This window comes from Chelonia mydas, chromosome 8 (assembly GCF_015237465.2).
Source record: "Chelonia mydas isolate rCheMyd1 chromosome 8, rCheMyd1.pri.v2, whole genome shotgun sequence".
NCBI classification, from domain to species: Eukaryota; Metazoa; Chordata; order Testudines; family Cheloniidae; genus Chelonia; species Chelonia mydas.
The window spans coordinates 72,692,862-72,718,477 of NC_057854.1; the positions used below are offsets into that span (position 1 = coordinate 72,692,862).

The 25,616-nt window shown below is 41.6% G+C and overlaps 1 protein-coding gene and 1 long non-coding RNA gene across 2 annotated transcripts; both read left to right on the forward strand.

Annotated features, from left to right (window-relative positions):
• Nucleotides 1-664: 664 nt before the first annotated feature.
• On the forward strand, nucleotides 665-23,930 carry GCLM (glutamate-cysteine ligase modifier subunit). The gene is made up of 7 exons (XM_037906826.2): nucleotides 665-1,257; nucleotides 6,843-6,908; nucleotides 9,045-9,129; nucleotides 12,219-12,275; nucleotides 14,650-14,852; nucleotides 17,152-17,266; nucleotides 19,975-23,930. Exons 1-7 carry the CDS (start codon nucleotides 1,132-1,134, stop codon nucleotides 20,142-20,144), a joined length of 822 nt encoding a protein of 273 aa, XP_037762754.1. The 5' UTR covers nucleotides 665-1,131; the 3' UTR covers nucleotides 20,145-23,930.
• On the forward strand, nucleotides 12,282-13,003 carry LOC122461544. The gene is made up of 2 exons (XR_006283492.1): nucleotides 12,282-12,447; nucleotides 12,533-13,003. It is a non-coding gene; the product is annotated as an uncharacterized LOC122461544 (long non-coding RNA).
• Nucleotides 23,931-25,616: the final 1,686 nt, after the last annotated feature.

Below are 25,616 nucleotides of genomic sequence, written 5' to 3' on the forward strand. Positions count from 1 at the left end.
ACCTTTTCTATTTATAACATTTACATTTAACAATACTGAAGATTTGTTTGATTTTGGTAGAATTTTACAAAAATATTTTACAGTTTCATAGCACCTTTCATTTACAGAGACTGCAGAATGCTTACAGCAGGTTGACCACTGTACCTCATTGTAAGGTTGGGCCATAGGGCTTGAGCCTGCAAGGTGCTGAACATTGGGAGAACTCTGCACCTTGCAGGACTACTGGGCTCTTACGATTTGCTCCTGCTCACTTTGAAGTCAAGGGTAAAACTCCCAATAACTTCATTGGGAGCCAATCTGACCCCTGCCTACAGGGATCTTTTCATCCACTGCTAAATTGCAGGCACCGCTGGAGTGAAATGCAGTTACTGGATATTTAATTTTTATCTAACAACGTTTATGGCATAACATGGTCTCCCTCTTTTTTACCCATCCACAGAGATGTCTGTCCAGAAACATGACGATTAAACAAATGCATTAGTTTGCAGTAGCAATCCCTCAGCACGCGCGGCTGGCAAGGCCCTGGCACGGAAGCGCTCCGCCCCCTCGCACTGACTGTAGCCAAAGGGCGCGGCCCGCGCGGCTAGACAGCGGCACAAGAGCCCAGACGAGGGCAAAAGCTTCATGGCCGGATGCGCATGCTCGGATGTTTTGGACATGCGCACTAACGGCAAAGGCGCACCCGCGGCGGGCTGGTTCTGCCTCTCGCCCGCTCTCCTGGTGCCAGCAGGGCCGCGCCTGAGCAGCTCGCCCCAGCCTGCCCTCGCGCCCGGACTCCGCCTCCCGGCTCCAGTCCAGCAGCAGCTCGAACTCCCTCCCCTGCGGCTGTATCACCAGCTCCCCGCCCCGCTCCATTGTCCCTGCGCCATGTGACCAGCCGCGGTTACAAAGCACTTTTTCCCCTTAGTCATCGCCCTCCGGAGCCCGGAGCCCAGACCGCCGCCGCCGGCAGCGGCAATCGCAGCCCGCTCCCACTCCAGCCAGCGCACGCACGCCGCCGGCTCCTCCCGACGCCGCCCGGAGCCCCCAGGCGCCCCCTCACAAGCAGCCGCAGCCGGCTCCGGGTCCTTAGGAGCCGCGGGAGCCTGCCGACCCCAGCGAAGGCGACCGGCGGGCGGAGTGCGGGCTCCCATGGGGACGGACAGCGGCAGAGCCAGGATTCTCCTGGACCACGCGGCCACCCTCAACCTGCAGACGGGCAACCTGCTCAACTGGGGCCGGCTGCGCAAGAAGTGCCCGTCCACCCCCAGCGAGGAGGTGAGGGGCTGCCCCGGCCGGCCTAAAGGCACCCGGCCGCCGGCCAGGCGCAGGCTCGGGCTCGGATCGGTTGGGTGGGGAAGTGTCTGTGAAATGCCCCCCTCGCCCGCACGGAGAGGAGGGGACTGGGGTATGAAGCCGCTGCCACCCCTCTCCGTTAGGGCTTGAGGTGGGTGGCAGTCACTGGGGCAGAGCTGCTGCGAGCAGTCACTTCTGGGGAAGCGGGGGGATGGCTCACCTTCTGTAGCTTGGGAGTCAGGGCTCTAGCCTCGGGTGGTTCAAGTCCCTGCTCTGCTTGATGCGGAGCCTGGAGGAGGGACTGGAACCTGGGCGTCCCCCATCTCAGGTGCTTAGGTTACAAGCTGGTAACAGACATGTAGTGAAAATGTTCCAAAGGTTTTGAAACCTAAACCCGTCTCTGGAGAAAGGAATTGTTGCCCTCTGGACAGCTCTAATGTTTGCTAAAGTGGGGTAAATTCTGCTACGTTTCTCATACTAGTACCCTATACCTCATCAGGAGCTAATTGTTGACTGAGGAAGGAGTGCTTACGTGAGTAAACTAGAAGGATTTGGTTCCTCTTTACCAACCAAGGACCCAAGACTCTTGAATAAGTGGGTGAACCTCCGTGGACCTGTAGCTGCCTGGGTTAGTTTTGACTTTGGTCTATTGTGGATATTAAAGCTTATGGTACATAAATGCTGCAAATACTCACTGAGAGCATTGCACCCTAAGGAGCATAGTACAAGCCTCCCCCAGGAATTTGGCTTGGCAGGATTTACTACAGGGAGCTACAGAGAAAGGCAGGGAGTGTTGGTGCTGAAGGCTCAGTCTTGGAGGCCATGGGCCTGCTATTGTGGAAATGTGCCGGTCCTTGGGGTCTGGCACGCAAAAGGGGTCACTCCCAGGAGATTGGTTTCAGGCTGAGAGACCAGACTCTGTGACTCCATGACAGTCCATCTACTATAAAAAATTTGCTACCACATTGTGTTCTGGTCTTGCCTGTGATGTGCCTCGTGATTGTGGTATGGAATCCTATTACAGCTCTGGTCTTTACTGATATGGATCAAAGAGTACCCAGGTCTAATATCTGTTCCAAGGAAGAAAGGTGTTAACACTTTTCTAATAAGAGCCATAGTGAGACATGGTTCTGTGGAAAGGTGCTAATGAATTTTAAAATGTGCATAAAGGGGTTCAAGTAACAATACTGGAATTCGCATAGGGAGTAGTTTTTAATTTTTTATATTTTTGGCTATAAAGTAAATAGGAGCATTTGTGCCATGCACATTATAAGAAGATGCAATAGTGCACAGTATGATGATGGTGATAGCTCTTAGGAAACTTTGATGTGTGTTTTAGTCTTGAGACGCCTCTTAATATTACAATCATTGTCCTCTTTGAAGACTAGAAGCTTATGACAGTTGTTAAAATTTTGAACACACTTCAGGCTGTCTCTCCATGACTGTTACCTTTGGTAGTATGTATTTGGCACTAAACTAATCCCATTAGATTACTGTGGGAGTGCCACGCTTTAGAGGTGGTGTTCATATTGCTATGGGTTTCAGATCTTATCCATGCTATGAAATGCATGAAAATTATCTGAGCATTATCACAAGAAATAGTAGTGGTAGCAGCTATCTAGCAATTTGAGAATTGTTCAGTAACTACAAGGATTGTGATTTTTAGAATAGTTATATGAAAGCAGCATTGGCAACTTAATTGAGCTACAGTTTTATTTTTCATAACTATTAAGATGAGATACGAGTAGACTTATGGGTAAATGCTGAAAAGGGTGCCTGGCTGGCACAGAATGTGGGTAATGAGATTATGAAACATTTTGTTTTTAAAGTTACTGGCTCTAATTGAGTTGTTGCTGAATGACAGCTGTTCAGTGGTCTATATGAAGTGAGTCTGAGGTCTCAGACCAATTCCTAGTGGACAAGTTTCTGCATCACAGCTGGCATGCTTGTTCTCAGTCTCAGTAGAAGGCTCAAGAACTGAGTTTGATCTCTATGCTCATTATCTTTTCATTTCAGAAGTGATTCCTCCAGAAAAGAAATTGGCTATGGGGGGGGAAGTTTGAATAGCTTTGGAATCGGCAACCTTTGGCACGCAGCCTGCCAGGATAAACTCCCTGGCGGGCTGGGCTGGTTTGTTTACCTGCTGCGTCCACAGGTTCGGCTGATTGCAGCTCCCACTGGCCGCGGTTTGCTGCTCCAGGCCAATGGGGGCTGTGGGACGCGGCAGCCAGCACATCCCTCGGCCTGTGCCGCTTCCCGCAGCCCCCATTGGCCTGGAGCAGTGAACTGCAGCCAGTGGAAGCTGCGATCAGCCGAGCCTGCAGATGCAGCAGGTAAACAAACTGGCCTGGCCTACCAGGAAGCTTACCCTGGCGGGCCACATGCCAAAGGTTGCTGATCCCTGGTATAGCTGCTGGCCCGGTTGTGCCTTGTATGTGGATGTGCACTTTTGTCTTCAGGCCTGTCAGTCTAGTCTGCCTTTCATGAGCCAACAAAATATTTAAAAAGTATGATAAGTATTAAGTGGGAAGTATACCAGTACTGCAAAAATGCATATGGTCTGAAACTCTGGAACTGAAATAAGAACACAGAATGATTGATGAGAATAAGGAATTAATATTGGTTGAAAGGGAAAGACTCAAGAAATCACAGGTTAGTTTTAACATGCAAGCCCAGGTAAAGCTGAACTGACACCAAAAAAGGGGACCCAGTTCACTGAAGTTGTAAACTAACATTGCTATTGGGTCAACTTAAGCCCAAGATTTATCTTTTATAAATAACATTTTACATAACCTGTGGTTAATATAAAGGTTACCAATAATTCCTGAGAGAGAAAATATTTTTACTTTTGTTTATAAGAATTAACTGTTCTCGGTGACTGTTTATTTTTTGGATTTCAATCAACATTAACTGTGGAAAATTAAGTTAAATTTTAACAATGCTACTTTAATGTTCTAAGGTGCTTTTTGATTCAGATAAGAATTTGACCAAGACTTTTACAAAACGTGAGCCTCAAGTTATGAGCTGAGGAGCCCAACTTTAAAGAACCCACTTACAAAAGTGATAGCCAAAGTAAACAAACACGCTATATTATTCAAAGAAAATGTTTTTTCTTATTCCCAATTTTATTTGGTGGATGTGAGAAGATGGAAGAGTTGTTAACGAGCAATATAGAATATACACCTTCAGCAGTACGTTTTCTTCACCCTGAAGGAAATGGATCCTGGGTCACACCCCCTGAGTTGTGCCCGAACAGTCTCAATGCAGCCTCACTTCTTTTGTAATCACCCAGAGGCATTAATTCCTGTCTTTTGAGACTTTTGTGCAGTCTATCTGGTGCAGAATTTTTATCCTTTCTTTACTATTTCAGATGGTTATAAAACAATCTTTAGACTCTAACATTCACAAATATTCTTGTCTCTTATAATAAATTTTTACATTTGTGGATAACCACTTATACGTTTGGGGCCTGTGTCAGAATTATTATTTACGCAGGGTATTACCACAACACTGATTTAATCATAAATTCCTTTATTAAATCCAAAGGACAAATGGTATTTATACAATTGCTCTAAACATGCCTAAAAAAGCCTAAATAATAAGCAATTTACTACATGCAAACAGTAACATCACTTACAAGTATTTAATGAAATTACTTACAAACAGGCTAAGCCCAGGGGTTCTTAGACCCATATTGGTTGGCTTCAACTTGGTCTGGCAGGTATTAGCAATTAACCCTTTAAGAGTTTACTTTTTATACCCTTCAACAAACAAGTGAAGTCCTTGCCAATTGCTAAGGTCAGATGAAGCAGTTTTTTATAATACATGAAACCAATTTATTGTACCTGGTACCCAGTCAACCATGTTTTATTTCTGTTACTTCAGCCCAAACCTTAAATAAGTTAACACACTATAAGTTTTAACACCACAACTTTCTCATGATGGCTTTCTATTTGGTAACATGCTTTAGGCCTATTGCTCATGCTGATATCCCAACTCAATTTAAAATCATCATTCATCCAAATCTAATGTGGGCCTGTTTTCTTACAGCCTGGCTACTCAAGCTTGCAACTGTTGGTAAGATTGGGCCCTGTGTTCGAGTAAGTTGTCCTTGGAGACAGCAAGAAAATTGTTCATAGAATGATAGTAAATGTATGAGTATCCATACAGATTTAAAAATAACCTAAAAAGAAAAATAGGGCAGTGGCTTATAAATCAGTTGTGTACTGTCCAAGTACTGTCTTTCCAGCTCTCCACAGAATAACTGGCCCCATAGAACATTCTTGTTTAGTAATGTGTTTACTAAAGCAAAGCCTGCAGTATAAAATAATGTGTAGTAATAATATAATACAGGGGCAGGCAAAGCTTTTGGCCTGAGGGCCACATTCGTTTCCAAATTTTTTATGGAAGTCTGGTTAGGGGAGGCCCCTATCCGCGCCCGCCCCCCCCCCTTCTCCCCTTATGGACCCCCTGGGACTCCTGCCCCATCTAACCCCCCCTCTTCTTCCTGACCGTCCCCATAATCCCTGCCCCTGACTGCTCCTTGGGACCCCCGCCCCCATTCAACCCCCCCTGTTCCCTACCCTCTGACAGCCACGACCCCTGTCCATACCCCTGACCACCACCCTGAACTCCCCTGCCCTCTATCCAACCCCCCCGCCCCCTTACCATGCCGCCTGGAGCACCGGTGGCTGGCGGCGCTACAACCGCGCCACCCAGGACAGGCAGCCGTGCTGCCCGGCTGGAGCCAGCCATGTCACCGCGCAGCACAGAACTGGCGGCACAGTGAGTTGAGGCTGCGAGGGAGGGGGAACGGCAGGGGAGGGGCTGGGGGATAGCCTCCTGGGCCAGGAGCTCAGGGGCTGGGCAGGAGGGTCCCACGGGCCATAGTTTGCCCACCTCTGATATAATATGATCCATGTAGTTGTATGATCACTATCCTAGTCAGTTTAATGCTGCATCTGTGATCTCAGGGAAAGTGTTACTGAAAGGTAAGATCCTAATTCTAGTCTCTTTGGTGACAGATGATCTGGGAGCACTGGCAGTATAAAAAAAAAAAAAATGCAGTTAGTAAATGCTAGAAGAGAGGAAAAACACTTCCTGTGTGGAAATGGACACCTAATGAATGGTTTATGACTGATCTTGAAGCTCTGATTCCAGCGTTGCAATATAGTGCTCTTCTAATGTCTGATTAAATTGTTACCTTATACAAGATTTTTATTGTCTTAGAGGAAGATACTCTTTCTTTGCTGAAAGACTGAGATTTCAGAAGTGCTCTTAGGTTAAGGCAGTACTGACCTGAAAAGTTTATGAAGTGCAGTACCCTCCACTATTGACCAACTCTTGGTAAAAGAGGAGCGAGACTAGGACATGTAAGCAGAACCAAACTAATTTGTACAAGCGACAAACAGAACTTTGAAGTAAAAATCTTTTCTATGCCTTTGTGGATAGCATCCTTGGCCCTTTTCTCTCAATCAGCTCCTCTAACTTTCATATAAACCTGTTTTGCCTGTGCAATTGTAGCATAACTCTTAAATATGAATTAATAATATAATGTTGTTTTATAGCTACGTGACTGCATTCAAAAAACACTGAATGAATGGAGCTCAAAGATCAGCCTCGATCTAAACCAGGTGAGGGGTCTATCGTTTCTTTGCAAATAGAATTTAACTAATCAAATTTTTTCCCTTTGTCACAACATAGCTCAGTGGTTTGAGCATTGGCCTGCTAAATCCAGGGTTGTGAGTTCAGTCCTTGAGGGGGCCATTTAGGGAACTGGGGCAAAAATTGGGGATTGGTCCTGCTTTGAGCAGGGGGTTGGACTAGATGACCTCCTGAAGTCCCTTCCAACCCTGATATTTTATTCTACGAACTTGGTTAAGTACTTGTGAAATTAAATAAGTTACTGGAAAGACAAATATTGCTTTTGATAGTTTAATCTGTGTTCTACAGAAATAAGACTTAATCAGCATAAAGTCCTGGCTAACAAACAAGATTTGTCATTACATACAAATCTCAGATAGCACAGTTTATCTTGAAAATTAATTGCAGCATATGCATATGCAAACATGGTGGAGTTTGAGTTATAGATCTATTTTGTGAGGTCATGCAGACTAAACAGTTGGGCCTGGCCACTGTTTGTAAGGGAGTTCTCTCTAAGTGAAATGTTAGAATAATACAGGATGAGTTGCTGATGATTCAGAAGTGACACTTTTCGTTTGAGGTGCCAACTTTCAGATAACACATGAAACCAAGATCCTGACCACTTGACGATATTGAAGATCCTGTGGCTTTTTGTATGGTCACATTTCAATATTAGAGCCCACCTACTAAAATTGGGAAATAAAAAAGGTAAAATGATATTGCATGTTTTGCTTTGCTCCATGAATCATGTTAGGATACACTTTTATTTAAAAAAAAGTTCCCTGCAGTTTTTTAACAAAGATTACTCTGAGTTTCGGATAGAACTAGGGATAAAATCTCTTTTCTCGCTAATGATACCGTCTTGCACCTTCCTACATTTCCCGATGCACACACTCCTAGTTTTCTCTTCCTCCTGCCCATTCTCAAGTAGATGTGGAGCAATGAATTGCATTGAAAAGAAATATTTGTGATTAATTATATTTTTGTCATTTTTCATAACTGAAGGTGTCAGTCTCATCAGAGGCTAGGGCATGGAACTGTCTAGTTCATCAAAGCTCACGAAGAGTTCCTTTCTCTCTCAAAATAGCTGTCATCTCCCATTGCTCTCAGTGAGAGTAGAGACAAGCTGTACTTGTGTTAGTGGCCTGTACTGTCCGGAGGCAGTGAAACTCTGTCCCGTTGAGAATGATGAGAGAGAGATGGCTTTATCAAAATGGCCATCAACTGAGAGCAGCTTTGGTGTCAGTCCCATTTAGAACAATGGGAAATAGCAGCCATTTTGAAAGAGAGCAGTTTGTCAAATTCTCCAAAAGAACATTATTCATCCTGTGCTGAAGGAGAAACTTTCAGTTATGAAGTATAACTGGAGGGAAAAAAATGAATCCCCCTATTCCTTTCTTCAAATGTAGTTGATATATTAGGTTTCAGTAAGTTTTTTGGAACCTCAAAAGTACCTCTGTATTTGAGGGCAGAGACAAACCTGGTCATGTAACTCTGGCTTGGTCTACATTTAAGTTAGGTCGACCCAGCAATGGCAACCTAACCCCCAGGGCAAATGTGGCTGTGCTGATGGAAGAATTTTTCTGTCAACTTAGCTACCACCGTTCAGAGAGGGGGATTACCTACAGCAATGGAAAAAAGTAGGGGTTCTCAATCTGTTTACCATTGTGGGCCGCGTCCAATACTACCTGTATGGCCCTGAGGATGTTGCATGAGCTGCAGCTGTGTGCTGATTGGGCCGCAAGTGGCCCATGGGCTACGTACAGGTTGAAAATCACTGGAAAAAATCCATTCAGTTGCTTCAGAAAACATCTACTTTAAGGTGCTACAACAGAACACCTGCAGTGCTGCAGCAGTGCTGCTGAAGTGCCTGTACTGTAGATGTGGCCTTTCTCTTACCTGTTACCCGCTCCTTCTCTGCTCTGGCGTTGGAGTAGGCTGGGCCCCTCTAAAGTGTGGAAGCACTAGGTTACTTCCTTTATAGTATTTTATGCTTTTTTTTTTTTTTTTTTTTTTTTTTTGATCCTGGTATAAGGCTTTTGTTGTAACAGTTAATGAATTCTTCAGAGGATTATTAACTCTCTAATATTGACAAACTGCTCCTAAATGTTATGTATTTTCTGCAGGAAATGCCAGATGTCCTGGAATGTATTGTAGATCAAGCAATGGAGAAGATAAATCCTGAAGAAAGGGAAGAATTGAAAGTGTCAGGTAAGGAATGAAAAAATGTACTCTTGCTTTGCAGAATATACTTTACATTTAGGGAACTTAAAAGAACTAAATAGTTTGCTCTGGCTAGCAGGCTTGTTGACTTGGGTTTGATAGCAGGATCTGTTCAGTGGGAGCAGGGCTTGTGACTTAACTTTCTTCATTAATATTTAATTAAATAGGGAAGGGTGTTTTGGGGATGGGAAGAGGAGGAAAAGAGGAGAGTGGAAATGAGAGGAAAAAAAATCTGCAAAAGGACATACTGAGTAACTGATGAGACAGCATGGTTGAGAGTACGTCTGCACAGGATAAAAAAAACAGGTGGCCCAGGTCCGCTGGCTTGGGCTTGTGGAGCTTAGGTTCTGGGTGTGAAAAATTGCTGTGTAGAGGTTCAGGCTTGGACTGGAGCCCAAGCTCTGGGGCTCTGAGAGGATGGAGGATCCCAAAGCTTGGGCTCCTGCCCAACATCTGCACAGCAATATTTAGCCCTCCGAGCTCAAGCCCTGTGAGTGACCCAGGCCAGCTGCAGCCATGCTCCAGGGCTTTTTATCCCCATGTAGATATACAGTGAGATTCAAAATAGTAGAGTTCCATTCCCATCTTTTTGATTCACTTTGGACAAGTCATTTGATTTCTCTGTCTCAGGCCAGGCCATGTCTACTTGAGCAAACTGTACTGATTTAACAAAATTGGTTTAGAAATGCATTTAGCTAAATGGGTGCAACTTCCTGTTAAACATTCTTAGGCTGGTGAGATTAGCATTCATGTAACTAAATTGATATAGGGTATGTGGGATAGCACTGCTCCAGCAATCCTTAGCAGCTGGAACAGTCTTTGGGTCTGTTGCAGCAAGGGGCTGGTGTACATGTGGCTTGAGCAGCAGTTGAACTAAATTCTTAGGCCTGGTCTGTACTAGGAAGTTAGGTTGGTATAACTGTGTTACTCAGGGGTGTGAAAAATTCACACCTCTGAATGATACAGTGCAGACAGTGCTAGGTCGATGGGAGAATTCTACCTCTTGGGGAGTACCTACTCTGATGGGAAACCTCCACCTTTTCCCACCCAGGTGGTGTAGGTAACCTCTTCACTGAGGAGCTGAAGAGGTTTATATGTAGACATACTCTTAGTTTTTAATGAAACTGAGGCTTGGTCTACCCTACAGAGTTAGGGCAACATAAGGCAGCTTATGTTTACTTAATTATGTCAGTGTCTATGCTAGAATGCTGCTTCTGCTGTAATAAGTGGCCTGCTACACTGACATAATAACTTCACCTCTGCAAGAGGTGTAGCGCTTATGTGGATGTAGTTAGGATGACGCAGTGTCCCTGTAGAGGCTGCGTCACTCACATTGCTGTCATTCTTGTCAGGTTCATGGCTGCTATTGTCTCTACTCTGCAAGGGGGGAGAGGCTCACAGCTGGAGCCCTGAAATTGACAATAATGTTAATTTCACTTCTCCTAGGCTCCCTTGTTGTGAAATTGAGCCTGGTACCAGGCTCACAACTGCCCCTCCTCTAGCTGTTAGCCCAGTGCCAGACTCACAGCTGGATCCCAACCTCAGACTGACAGATTGAACTGTGAGCCCAGCCTGGTTGATCAATTTCAAAGCAGGAGGCCTATCAGCAGTGAAATTGACATTCTTGTTTGATCTAAGGGAGCCATGAAATTGGCAATAATGTAAATTTCAGTTGTGGCAGGCACCATGCTGTGAAATTGCGCCTCTGCCAGGGTCACAGCGCTGGCTGTTACCTCAAGGTAGGTGCGGTGCTCCAGCTATGAACCCCACACTCAGATGTCAGTGTCCTGCAATGCCCCACTTCAGGCAGTGCAGGTGCTCCTGGTAAGGATGCACACCGCCGGCAGAAGGAGGGTAGTGTGGACACCAACCTAATAAGCTGACCTAATTTTTGTAGTATCGACAAGCCCTAAGCTAAATCAGAGAGTAAGGCACTCTTAGATCAGTTTGAGAGCCCACACCAGTGAGTTGCATTGACTTATTTAAATCAGTTTCTAAATGGATTTAGTTAAATTGATGCTCAAACTGAATAAGCTAGTTCTTAAAGAAGCTTTGAGGCTTCCCTACATTGCACTGGGGATGAAGTGGCTCCTGGCATCTCTGAGGATTGTTGGGGAGTATAACGGTGGCATAAAGGCTTCTGTATCTAGCTTCGCTAGACCCAAAGTTCTGTCTGTGTCCCTTTTTTTTTTTTTTTAAGTGAGTGTACATAATATTTATATTGATAACCTCATGGGCAGTCCAAGGATAAATCTTAAGATAGTTATAGAAAGAACCCATGTGCTGTTGTTACAAGCAGAATATCCATAAATGTTACCCTTTGGTGCCTGATAAGCCAAATGACAGCAGTACAAACTTTCATATCTTTATTTAGGATGAGTCAGAATTTGTCTGCTGTTCACTGAAAAGACCTGCAATAACATGTCTAGATACTCTGTACAGCTTTTAATTACTCCACCTTCCCCAAGCAGATTTTAAATGCTTTTTTGCAAACCTTTGCCTCCTTTTTCGTTTAACATTAGGGTTGTCCAAAAAATGACTAATAAATCCTGTAATTAATGAATAACACTGGAGGCACAATTCTATTATAATGATCTATCCAGTGGAATACGATGAATTTGAGGGGGGGAAGGTCAAACTATAGAGATATGTTAAATTTTGAGCCTCAGTAAGTTGGGGAGAGAGGTCTGTTGGTTCTGTGAGGTTAACTGTTTTAAAAACAAACTTGTCATTATCATTGTTGTTTAAAGTACCAAAACACTTACGTCTCTGTTTCACCTGTGCAAGAGACTACCCTTATTAGGTAACCTCCTGTCTTAAGAGACTTCTGAAGATATCTCAGAAACATACTAACTACAGTTCTGTTTCACCTTTTAGAACACCACTTTTAAACATCTTTCAATTCCTTAAGAAGCTGGCATGTGTCCTAAGTACTCTTTATTAGTTCTTGCCAAAATGTAAGATTGATACAATGCTAGTACATAGCTGGAAATGTAACTGATCTGTGCGTTTTACTGTATATTCTCTAACAGCTGGAGCTGGTTTTAGTTATTAACTCACATTTCTTTGGTGTGCAGCAAAACTGTTCATCGCAGGATCAAACTCTTCTTCAATCAGAGATGCAGTTGATATGGGTAAGTGCAAAACTGAAATTGTGTGCAACGCTTTCTACTTTCTGATTGTTACAAAAATTCTTCAATTTGTAATACTTGGGTTTTAGGTTGTCTTCCTCTGTGCTGAAGAGGGGAATTTTACATTTGCCTTGATTTATTCTGCAATTTCTCTAGCAATTGTAATACTCTTAAGGTGATTTGGGAGGGGGGGCACTGGATGTAGGGGTGAGACTCAATGCGGTGGGGGTTCAGGTACTGGGGGCTCAGTGGTGTGGAAGGGTGAGCCTCTCAAAATGGCCAAAATTACTAAATTAAGGTCTAATTTATATGTTGGTTCAGTTCATAGTAATGGATTAAATATAATATAGACTCTTAGATCCTGAAACTTCAGCTGGATCGGTGTGCGCAGCCCCTTGTTCTGGTAGGTACAAGAGCCCACCTCTGTGGATCTAATTGTAGGAGTAAAGTCTTCTTTTACCAAATTAATTAAAAAAACCAAAACTGTTTGGCATAAGGTGTGTAATTGGTTCTGTTATCTGATGCTGAGGTGATTTTTGAAACAGTAAATGTTTTCCAATTTTGATTTGTTCCCTGCCTGCTTCTGAACACTATAGAAACTGCAGTATTGATGTATCACATTCTATATGATGCTTGTTTCAGCAGTGTAACATTAATGCTGCAACAGCAAATTAAAAATATTTATTTTATTAAAAGCTAATGTAATGCTAATAAAAAGTGTTATATTGACAGCATCTGTCTGAAGTTTTGTTTGTCCAAAGAGGAGCTAAGCATGTACCACAAATTCTTAAAGGAAATAAGCAAGAACACTGACCTTTTTACCACCTTGAAAGTTCATTGGGTTTGAAGGATTCCTGAGGGTCAGAAAATGTCTACTTCTCTTGTCTTTTGATTCTTAAAATGTATTTGACAAATGTGTGTGAAAATCCTGGAATCACTTGTAAAAGCATTAAAGGGGTTAGAGATCTGGTATAGATGAAAATTACAAATCAGAAATGGATTGAGTAAAGAACAGATATTCTACTTCCCTTACAGTATTCTTGTCAGTTGCCCCCTTCCAGTCACTTATGTAAATGAGATTTCAAAGTCACTTTCAGTTTTAATATAGTTTTTTTTTATATTTCGACTATTGACAGATTCTGCTCTGCTAATGTACAAAGCAAACTAGAATAATGTACATAATGAATCTAATTCAAATTACACCTTTCCTGTTGGACCATGTCCTCTTCCAAATCTATCTTAATTTGGGCAAGTCAGCAGAGGGTGGAAAGATGTCACTTTGAGGGTACATCTACACTGAGTTAGGGGTGTGATTCCCAACTCATGTAGACATGCTTGTGCTAGCTCTCTTTGAGCTAGCACAGTCAAAATAGTAGTGTAACTGCAAAGCACGGGCAGCAGTGAGGATTGTCACAAGCTATATGTGCTGAGTACATACCCCGGGGTTCAAGCAGGTTTGTACTTGGCACAGCTAGCCATGCCGCTGCCCATGCTACTACACTACTATTTTTAGCGTGTGTTCGATGGGAGCTAGCGTAAGTATGTCTACATGAGCTGAGAATCACACCCATAGCTCATAGTTTAGACGTATGCTGATAGCATGCCAGATGACCATGAGTTTGTTAGCAACAAAAGGAAAATGAGATTTACCTTTGTGCCTCATTTCACTATGTATATGCTTCAATTCACTATGTAATTTGTAAGGCTTTCAGATATGCACTTAACACATAATTCAGGGAGATGCGTGGGTGGCCTGCCAGTTTACGTTGATTTAATTTCATTCATGTTTATCTCAGAAGCCTCTCATGACTTGGATAACCTTTACAATCTTTATGATGTCCCAAACTTTGCCACAATCTTACTTATAATCACAATCATGTTAAGTCCAGATCCATTCTGTTCAGTATTGGTTTTCAATTAACTCCTCAGTCACAGTGGCATGTGAATAGCCCTTCTCAGTGTTTCTTCATGGTCCTTTACCAGTGCTTGGGCAACTGTGGAGGGGGAGGTCATAGACTAGAACAAGAGGTCAAAAGTGCAACCATTAATGAGGATGATATAAATCAGCCAATCTTGATGTAAAATCAAAGATGTTAATATCGAAAAAGGAATAGAGAGCTACAGACTCTGTTCAAGAAGTTGTTTTTCACCACAAGATTGTATCTGAAATTCAGTTTTCAGCTCTGTATTTGATTCTTAACTGAATTTCTGTATCTAGCTACTGTCCTTGGGTACAAAGATTCTTTGAAACTCTCAAATGGTGATTCAGAAATGAAAGTGGCGTAAAGCTGAGTTTTTGAAAGATATCTTGTCATGCTTATTGTTTATCATCTTATCTCAGATTGAGTTTTTTCTTTTCTTTTTTTTTTTTCCACAGCATGTTCTGCCCTTGGGGTTACCCAGTTAGATTCTGTGATCATTGCTCCACCTCCTATTGAAGATGGAATTAATCTTTCTTTGGAGTATTTACAGCCTTACTGGGGAGAACTTGAGAACTTAGTTCAACACAAAAAGATTGTTGCCATAGGTACTTCTGATCTAGATAAAACGCTGTTAGAGCAACTGTACCTGTGGTCACAGGTAAGGACAGACTATTCAACCATAGTAACTCTGAGGCATGGTTTTTACTGTTGTTTTCTTGGTATGCCACATATCCAGTTAAACAACAGAAAAATGACTTTCATTTTAAAATTAAAATACTGATTATGCTAATCTGTTTGTCAAAGATATATTGGAAAGCAAAGGATTTGAGTTTTGAAGATTCTTGTAATTGATTACAAATTAGAAGTATAAATAGTGCTATTTTTTAATTAAAACTTTTCAATTTTAATCCAATTTTTAAAAAAGAAATCGCCTTACTCCTGAGGGAATTCTGCACCAAAAAAAATTCTGCACCCAATATTTTAAAATTCTGCATATTTTATTAGTCAATAAATAAATGTGGAGGCTCCAGCATGGCAATGGGGAGCAGGGAGATCACACTGCAACAGTCCGTCCGTTTCCCCCCCCCCCCCCCCCGAACATGGACTCAGTGGTGAGGCTGCACCCGACCCTAACACAGCACATGAGCCAGGCCTGGCCCGGAAACACCCCAGGGCCCTGCCCCTCCATGCCACGCGCACCAAGATAGCATGGTGTGAGTGCAGGTGTGGGGCTTAGGGAGGGTCCGGGGGGGGGGGGGGGTTCTGGATGAATTGGGGGTAGGTTGCAGCGGGAGGTGGGGGGGAGGTTCTGGATGAATTGGGGGTAGGTTGCAGCGGGAGGTGGTGGAGGGGGCACTGCATGCAAGGGTGAGATTCAGTGCGGTGGGGGTTCAGTACTGGGGGCTCGGTGTGGAAGGGTGAGGCTCGGCAGAAGAGTCTGGGTATAGGGTGGTCTGGATGCATGGGGGTTGGGCAGACGGGGGAGCAGCTCCCTGTACAGTGACCCCTCACCCTGTGGCTGAGAAGTGATGGGGACAGGAAGCGGGGGTAGGGTGGGTGGAGCTTCCTGGCTCCGGGGGAGGTTTCTGGGGGTCGGTCTGATTCAGCCTTGCAGGGAAAGAGGAAGGTCCCATCCTGCCCAGCCCAGCTGAGGCTGGCAGCTGAGCCGCTAGCACGGTAGGAGCCACTGGACAGGGCGTCCCCAGCCGCCTTCCCTTCCCCCCTCTCCCCCCCCCGCAGTGATTTACCTTCATTGGCGGCTGCTCTAGGAACCTGAAATGATGTGCCCGTGCTGCTAGGGAGGGGCACGTGACCACTCTTGCAGCTTCCCTTTGCTTTTCTGTCAGCAGGCATTTTTCTGTGGGGAAGTAAAGAAATCTGCAGGGGACGTGAATTCTGCATGTGTGCAGTGGCACAGATTTCCCCCAGGAATATTACCTGAATTTTTTTACATTTTTTAACCTCTATTTGGATACAATTCCTTTCCTTTCAGGAAGATATCATTAGAATACCAAGCTTATCTGTAAAGGCTAGGCAGATTGTGTGTCCTCCTGCACACGGATCAAACAGTGGGAACTGTTCTTTGTGCAATGTAACTGACCTTCTCGCAGAGACTGAATGTCCCTTCCATAACATTCAAATCATGCAAGTCTCCATTTATCTGTGCCATCTGCTTGTTATTGAGCTGATTACATTCTAATCATACTAATATTAGTGTATGTAAACTGTTCGTTTGTTCAGAATCCTCCAAGCTCTGTAAAAGTGATATAAATTAATAACTATGGATCCTTATGGCTCCTGATAAGAGTCTTGATTTGTACTGTTTTTGCTGTCTGTCTTAAGTAAAGTGGAGGGGGGGAAAATCTTACTCTGGCCAGTAATGTTCTGACATCATGAATGTGTGTACTCTTTATTTGTGAGAGCCTGATCCAAAGTCATTGAATTCAATGGAGAAAAATCCCTTTCACTTCAGTGGGTTTTGGATTAGGCCACGAATTGGGTATGTGGATAGCGGCAAATTTGTATCCACAGGAAGAATGAAAATTAATTATGTATTGCATTATTTGTAGTCTAGTGTTTTTCTTTTAGAACTAGCATCCTGTTTTACTGGAAACAAAGGGCTGCTGATATTAATGACCACAATAGACAAGAAACCAAACATTATTCATTATGCATAGCCTACTGAAGTGAGACCCCGTCATCATTCTGGGCCTTATGTTGCAAGGAGATGAGTTCAGTCACTACAGCCAGTAGGACTTGTGTGCTCAACAGCATCTTGCAGGATCAGGCTTGGGCTTTATTCAGTTTTTGGTGTTTAAAACAAGGTTCAAGTCAAAATGCTCAAAATAACAATACAGAGCAGATTTTATTCAACAGTAAAGGATGCTTATACATGTCTAAAGTAGAAGTAACATATTAATGTGACTTTCCATCTGAAGGATATCTCTCTCTTTCAGGTGAAACCGAATAGTAACCAGGTAAATTTAGCTTCCTGTTGTGTGATGCCACCTGACCTCACAGCATTTGCAAAACAATTTGACATCCAGCTGTTGACTCATAATGATCCAAAAGGTAAGGCTGTAGTTGAACTTACTTGACAAAATTAACAAAAACCTTCTGAATAAAGTAATTTTGAACATGACTGGGCATAATCTTAATTTAAGTGCAAACTTTTTTTTACCTTTAAAGCCCTGTGCATTGGATTCAGTTGTATATCTCTATATCATTTCTTTTCTATATCAAGTTCTTATGTGCTTGCCTTAAGAAAAAAAAATAAAAGCAATCCTACAACAGGAGTTCTGGGATATTGTAATCAGAAAACAATAAAGCAGTGGGAAGGGAAGCCTTATCTAAAAGTATTGTGTACTGTACCATGTTTAAAATCTAGGGTTTATTAATTCCAACAAAGCATGTAGTCTCTCAAGTGTCATTCTGTACCTTCAGAACAATGAAAGACATGGAAGAGCTTCACACAGAAGCTTGCAATGAAAAAGCTTTTATAGCAACATACCGCTGGTTAATCTGAAATAGTATGTTTGAAGGTAGAGGATGAGAGAGCCCTGTTTAACCTGTAATGTCATTTAAAGTTTGACAGTGTTTTTTATATCTGTGATGACATGGTGACATAATTACTACATTATAGTAGAATCACAGTTTCTTGTCTGAGTTCCAAAATTGTCCTGATGTGCCATCTCCTCAGAATGCTGTTATAAAATAATCTTCTTAAAATACTAAATTGGTTCTTCTTGAATCTGGACTAATCTTTCACCCTATTAGCATCTAAACAAATACATTGCTGGAACTGTAAACTAAAAGAACTTGGACAAGATATTTTGTTTCATTTCCTCAATTTAACTAAAATGGCTGTAGGCAAAAGTGTAGCAGAGATCAATTTTTTTCTAGTAAGGTACTTATTTGTGTGTTTAATCACCTGGTGAGTCTTGCTAAGAAAAATGTGTCCAATAGAATGAAACTTTAAGGTCTTATTAAATATGATCTAAATTACTATATACTGTACCTGGATGAAGCTTGATTTGGAAGTGAATGAGACTTTGTAGTGGAATTCAGAAAACTGCCTGGCCATTTACAACTGTCAGTACATTTTGAGCAATGGATATGCCAGTATAAGATGCTATTCATTAGTTAATTCTTACTATTTACTATTTAAAAATTAATACTTCTGCTTCTGAATTTGTTTGATTGCTTATGTAAACTGTAAAATCCAAATCTTCAGCTCTTTTTTTGTTGCCTTGCAAGGGAACCTGTTTTTGCAAGTAGCTTTGGCTTTCATGCAGGTGCAGGTCAGATATAATGCAGCGGTAGCAAGTTCAACATGTGGAGGATAGTGGAGAAAGGGTATAGTTTCCACCACTATTTAAGGAATCTCCCATCTTCTTATTCAGAGACTGAGTTGATAAATTATAGCTGCCTGGGCTACATTTGGTCTGTGCTTTAGCTCCTGGGCATCCTCTGCTGCTGAAAGAAATATGTTTTCATTTAAGCAAATTTGTGAATGGCAGGAACCAGTAAGGACAAATACAGATATCTCGAATTTTTGGGCAAGAGGCCGCAAATTTATTAATTCCATAACAGGGTAAGTTCTTGAGGCAGTCTGGCCTAGGAACAGTGAAAATGGGCAATGCCATCAGTGCTCTCTCTGTTACCTGCCTTCCCCTTGTCGATGCTCAAATTCCAAGCATCACAGTACTAAGGCTTAGCAGCCTGCTTAAACCAAGGTCACCAAACCAGTATCTACCCTACTGAAAAGGAGTTAACACCCCTGCTGCCAGGAGCTAGCACCCAGGATTGTGATACTGTGAAATAAATGACGCATTACTAAACCAAGTAAAACCCTGCTGATTTGTCAACAAACAGTACCACATAAGCCCTTAGAGCCTATGCCAACAAACTGAATATGACATCAAAAGGCAGCAGGATGCCCATGACATATTTCTAGGTCCACCAATCTTTTAGCAGGGGTGAAACCCATAGTTGGAAATTGTTGGCTGGAGCCACAGTATCCTCTGAAACTCCAACTGCAACCTGCAGACCAAAACAAATTGAAAATTCATTAATACACACCAATAACTATCATGAGAGGGGAGGCAGGGTGGGGTTTGTGGGATTTGTTTCCCACCCTACAATCTTATGCTGGCTAATAAGGGCCAGTGTGCCTTAATTATAGAATAATGGAAGGATTTACAGAGCAGGATATAAATTTTTCTGTTTAGACTTATAACTGTTAAGGGCCCAGTCTGCAAGGTGTTGAGACCCCTTAACTGTGACTTCAGTGGGAACTGAGAATGCTCAGTACCTTGCTGGATTTGGTCAAACATATTACATTTTTCTAAATATGAATCTAGACCTTTTAAACTAAAATCAATGTCAAACAAGAGACTGTCATTTAACTCTCCCCTACAAAATATATAGCTACCTTTTGATCTTATTTTTGGTATCTTCAGTTATTTGGTAGTTTCAATTATTAATGTCATTCCAATCAACACTTTATGTAAAGCCAGTTCAGTTTATTACTTAGAGCAGGAGAGAAGTATGTTCTGAAACTTTCTTATACTATAAATTCTTTAACTTTTGAGTTTGTGCCTCATGAAACTTCATGTGGTCTCACACACCCCTCCCTCCCCCCCTGAAGTATGCTATCACATTGCTTACTGAGATAATTAACAAATTTTTAACACAAAGATCACCTCTTACTAATTACAGTTAAAGGAATTATTTCCATTTTGTTTGGTTAAAATGTAAATATCTGTTTCTAATTTTAGAACTGCTTTGTGAGGCAAGTTTCCAAGAAGCTCTTCAGGAAAGTATCCGGAACAGTCGAGCACATGAATGGACTCCCTTGTGGATTCTCCGGTATTCAGTCATTGTTCAGACCAGAGGCATTATCAAATCCAAAGGCTATATCTTGCAAGCAAAAAGAAATGTCTCTTAATACACTTTTATTTTGACAACAGCCTGCTGTCTTAGTGCTTTGGAAACATACCACCTTTTTTGCATAAAAACTTTGCACGGAAGTGAAAACCGTCACAAATTATAATGAAGACCAAAAGTGGTGACAGTAAGGCCTGGGTTGTCCAGAGGCACAGTGCTCTGACAGCATTGTCAAATACTGCACATTTCTTTCCTAACATAGAGACCAGTTTAGTAATATATGAAATAGTTTGTTCATTAAGCTGTTTTCTAATTGAGATTATCTAAAGAAATTCAAAATATTTTTCTTTATGACTAATATAAAATTATCACTAAGTATATTTTGGCTGCCATCAAGGTAATATATAGAAATGTGTATATATTTTTGTTTTCAAGAAAGAAACTTAACATTCTGAATTTCTTCTGAAGTGCTTATTCCTACTAATTAGGTAGCTATATAGTATTTGAGCAGTTGAGTAATTTTTAAGTAGTTTTCTTTGTTTTTTATCCATAGGAAAATTCTCTAATTGGAATCTGATTAATTGGTATAGCAAGTAAGCTGCTTAATTCATGTGAATGAAAACCTGGTTTTCTTTTCATTATGGTACAAAAGGCCTTTGTGTTTGGAATTTTTTTTTTAAATTCTATTAGCTCATCCTGTTTGTTTCTGTACCACATTGATCTTACTGTGTTCAGCATGTGGACAGGAGTGATGCCATATTCTGTCTTACATTGGGAAATGTGTTGTGTATTTAAACCAAGATCTGGAATTATGTGGTCAAAAACAAATTAAACTGTAGCCAGAATGTGCCTGGTTTTGTCCTAATCTATTTACTAATCTATTTACTAGGTGGTCAACAGCCACAGATACTTTAAGAATGTGACTAAAATCAGAACAGATGTTGATGGGATGTACATTATATAATCACGTACAAAGGATATAATGTCTGTTAATTTAGGGTTACCTGGGGAATTAACTGATGTTCAGGTGTCATCCAGAGAACAGAATATCAAACAAGCATTCAACCTGTGTTCTTGTTCCCTTGTGTTGCCAGCTTCACATGTGCAGTACTGTGGCTTCTGAACCTAAAGGCAACTAATGCTGGATCTAAGACAGGCTATTAGTTTCTTTTCTGACCTGAAACATATCCACAGACTGAACTTTGCATTTTAAAAATACAGTCTGTCTACTGCAAAAACATTTTGTTATCTCGTTTGATTTAGATGGTATAGATCTCTTCACTGCAATTCCTATCTGTAGCTCACTGTAGTCCAGTGAAGTCAATAAGTGTTTTGCTATTGATTTCAGTGGGAGCAGGGTCAAGCCGTAGTCTGGTAATTGTTAACTTAGTTTTATGTAGACTTTGAGCTTGTAGTTTAAAGGAATGAATTTACAGTAACTTTTTTGTGTATTTTTGTCATAGAAAAATCACAGTGTTTTCTGCACGGTTAGATAGTTGTGTATATACTTTTTAATCCATTCCACTGAGTTAGTCTTTGTTATTTTCAAAAACTCGGTACACTGATAAATGTTGTTTGGTAGTAAACTTCTGAGTCCTTAAATATTTAGGTATGTGACTTAAAATATCTAGGAAATACTCTAGACTTATTCAATTACTTGATGAATATGGGGTGAGCAAGGAGGAGAATGGGCACTGATAGTGTAGAGGCAAAATTTTAGAAACATTTTCTTTTGACAGAAGAAAGTGAATTTTGGTCATGGAGGGTCATTTGTGTATTAAATTTAAAAAATGAACCTTATTTAAAACTTACGTGCCAAGTGTGCTCCTTACTGGTCGGTATTGATATATAGCATCTACTTGTGATCTTTGTATTTCTCCTTTGCGTCCAAAGCATACCACAGTCTGACTGACAAGGATTCACATTTACTTGACATGTATATGTTTAAATCTGCAAGACTAAAAACATTAAAACAGACAATTGAGCTAAGAATAATTAAATAGTGCACAGATTGCACTAGCAGTTTAGTTCCTAATTGGGAACCATATTAATAATTACCTTTTGTGGAGAGAGAAATAACTTTTGTACGAATTGGAATAGGCATGGTAATTCGTTAGCTCTACAAGCAGTATTACAACCAGGCAGTGATTTGTCAAGTCATTACCTGATGAATGATTACTGTATTTAACCAAAATAGCAATTAAAATTGGGGGAGAGACAATTGGGGGAATTCCTTTCCAGAGGAGGAATACAAAAGTTAAGATTTGAAGAAGTGAAAATTTAGAAAATTGCAATTACTGTATTACTAGTATATCCTTCTTTGAGATTTACATTTTTGTGTATGCTTTGTATGAATTCTAAATTTCACTATATTATTGCTTGCATTGATATCTCTGGGAGGCAAGCAGGAATGACTCTGCTTTTCCATCATTAAATGACATATTATGTATGGTGAACATCAGATCACTCAAGATGTGCCTTGATTTATTGACCTAGTGGGGAGTAGGTGGTACTTAGAACATGTATGCCCTTCATCAATCTGAATGCTAGATCGCACTTACAAGTAACAGCAAGTCCCAAATTCTTCAAACTCAAGACACCATGTTAGTGCCATTTCCCCCCTAATCTCATTCATTTCTTCTTTTTGGGAGTTGGAGTTCCAGGGTTGTATCACTGCAACGGTCATTGGCCTACATGAACTGTTTGTGGGAACGGAGGAGGGGAAGGGGGAATCAAAGCACCCTTTAACTGTATGTAACTTATTTCTTGCAGAAAGTGTACTTTATGCAAGTTTAGATCTATTGATTATGTACTTAATCCTGGGGGGTAGCCTCTTTAATTGTTTTAAAGGTTAAATTGTTGTTCTTGTGCTGTATTTTCCTCTAATTGTTTTCTCAAAAGCTTTTCAGTGTAATAAAATAAATGACTAGGATAAATGAAATACATAATTATGTACAATTTTCTTTTTAGTGTTGAAACTAGACAGCTTGGTGTGGGCATGGTTTTATCCCTGTGATCAAATAATGACAAAGATAATTGCAAGATTTCATTAATTTTATGTAGTTCCTGTATTGCACTTAGTAAAGATTCCCTTTCATAAATTGAATGTTTGTTTCTAAAATACAGATTATGTAAATCCTGACAAATCTATTTGGAGAAATGCTGTTTCTTCAAATCTAACAAAGTACAAGACAACTTCCTTTGTAGCACATCAGCACCACCTTTTCTTTTTTAAACTGACAAGGAATTGATTTGCAGTGACAGAGGCAGCACCTCCTCTATGAATCACCTCTCGGACCTGCTGATCCCTGGGAGTAGTACATTAGGAATGAGACTTTGAACTTGTTCTTTCATCTGGTAGTGCACAATGTTCCAGGGATGTAGCCTGGAATACTTTTTTCTTTTCTTTTCCGAGTTAGGGCAGAATTTGGCTAAAAAAATCTATTTCTAGCACCTCAAAAGCTTAGAAATACTTGCTTATGATTAAATTTTACTGGTCGCTTAACTGTTCCCTTATTATTAGCTGCCTAATTTAGCAAAGCTTAAAGTTTTTTCACTAATAGATTGTGAAAGGGAGAATCTTAATTCAGCCTTACTTCTGGAAAATACAACAAAAATGTGTGACTTAGTCATTTTAGGTCACTAGGCAAAATGTGTAATTTTTTAAAATCCTGTATGGTTTTATTTAATCCTCCCTTGTTGGCTTTCTTTTGTTGGTAAAATGTTTAGCTAGAGCTGTAATGTATGAAGCAAATACAAAACAAAGCATCTGTTTTAACAAAATATTTATAGTGCTGAATGCTCCCTATTAATTGAATGTGTTAAAATAAAAAGAGTTTTTTGAGTCTCTAGTGGTGGATTATTGGTTTCTAGCCAGACCTTTCCCAAACAAGTTGTCATAAATAGTAGTCAGCATGCTAGAATACTAACTAGAGGAGTGGTTCTCAAACTTTTGTATTGGTGTTCCCTTTCACACAGCAAGCCTCTGAGTGCAACCCCGCCTTATAAATTAAAAAAATGTTTTTATCTATTTAACACCATTATAAATGCTGGATGAAATGTGGGGTTTGGGGTAGGGGCTGACAACTTGCGACCCCCCCCATGTAATAACCTCACAACCCCCTGAGGGGCCCTGGACCCCAGTTTGAGAACCCCTGAAGTATGAGCTTGAGAACTCATGGGACAAATTTTTTGCCACAAGCCTAACCCATACTTCTGAACTAGTAATTTGCTAGCTCTTCATGTCCTGTACACTTCTTCTGCCTGACTGCTACACCCTCCTGCAACTCCTATCTAGTCACTGCTAACCTCTTCTCCTTCCAACAGTGCTACCTGGTCTGCCAAATCGTCGGTGACACTGTAGACCAAGAGTATTGGTGTGTGAGCGCAGAACAGAACTCAGGTTATGTGTAGGGTTATTTCTAAATTTAATGCTAAAGACAGGGGAATAACCAGCTCCCCCAGGGAGTCTAACTATTGTGCCAGGCTTAGAGGAGTGGAGAAGATGCTGTAAGGTGCAGATTACTGTACCTAGGCTACGTGCACCATAAGGAGACATCTGCCCTAGATATGCAGAACCCCACTCAGCTGCCCCCCGGGTGTTCTAGTGCAGTGGAGACACTAGCGAGATCCTAGCACTACCTGCAGGATCTGAGGCTCGCTGTGGGGGGTTTCTGCTGGCTGTGCAGACGTACTGCAAGTCAATGCTCTTGCTATAACGTGGACACTTGGATAACATGGATTAGGCCAAAAAAAAAATCTGATGAAGTTCAACAAGGACAAGTGCAGAGTCCTGCACTTAGGATGAAAGAATCCCATGCACCACTACAGGCTAGGGACCAACTGGCTAAGTAGCAGTTCTGCAGAAAAGGACCTGGGGATTACAGTGGATGAGAAGCTAGATATGAGTCAGCAGTGTGCCCTTATTGCCAAGAAGGCTAATAGCATATTGGGCTGCATTAGTAGGAGCATTCCCTTGATCTGTTGGCAAGTGGTTATTCCCCTCTATTTGGCACTGGTGAGGCCATATCTGGAGTATTGTATCCAGTTTTAGGCCCCTGCTACAGAAAGGACGTAGACAAATTGGAGAGAGTCCAGTGGAGGACAATGAAAAAGATGGGGGGCTGGGGCACATGACTTACAAGGAGAGGCTGAGGGAACTGGGCTTGTTTAGTCTGCAGAAGAGTGAGGGGGGGATTTGATAGCAGCCTTCAACTACTTAAAGGTTTCAGAGTAACATCCGTGTTAGTCTGTATTCGCAAAAAGAAAAGGAGTACTTGTGGCACCTTAGAGACTAACCAATTTATTTGAGCATAAGCTTTCGTGAGCTACAGCTCACTTCATCGGATGCATACTGTGGAAAGTGTAGAAGATCTTTTTATATACACACAAAGCATGAAAAAATACCTCCGCCCACCCCACTCTCCTGCTGGTAATAGCTTATCTAAAGTGATCACTCTCCTTACAATGTGTAAGATAATCAAGTTGGGCCATTTCCAGCACAAATCCAGGTTTTCTCACCCCCCCTCCTCCC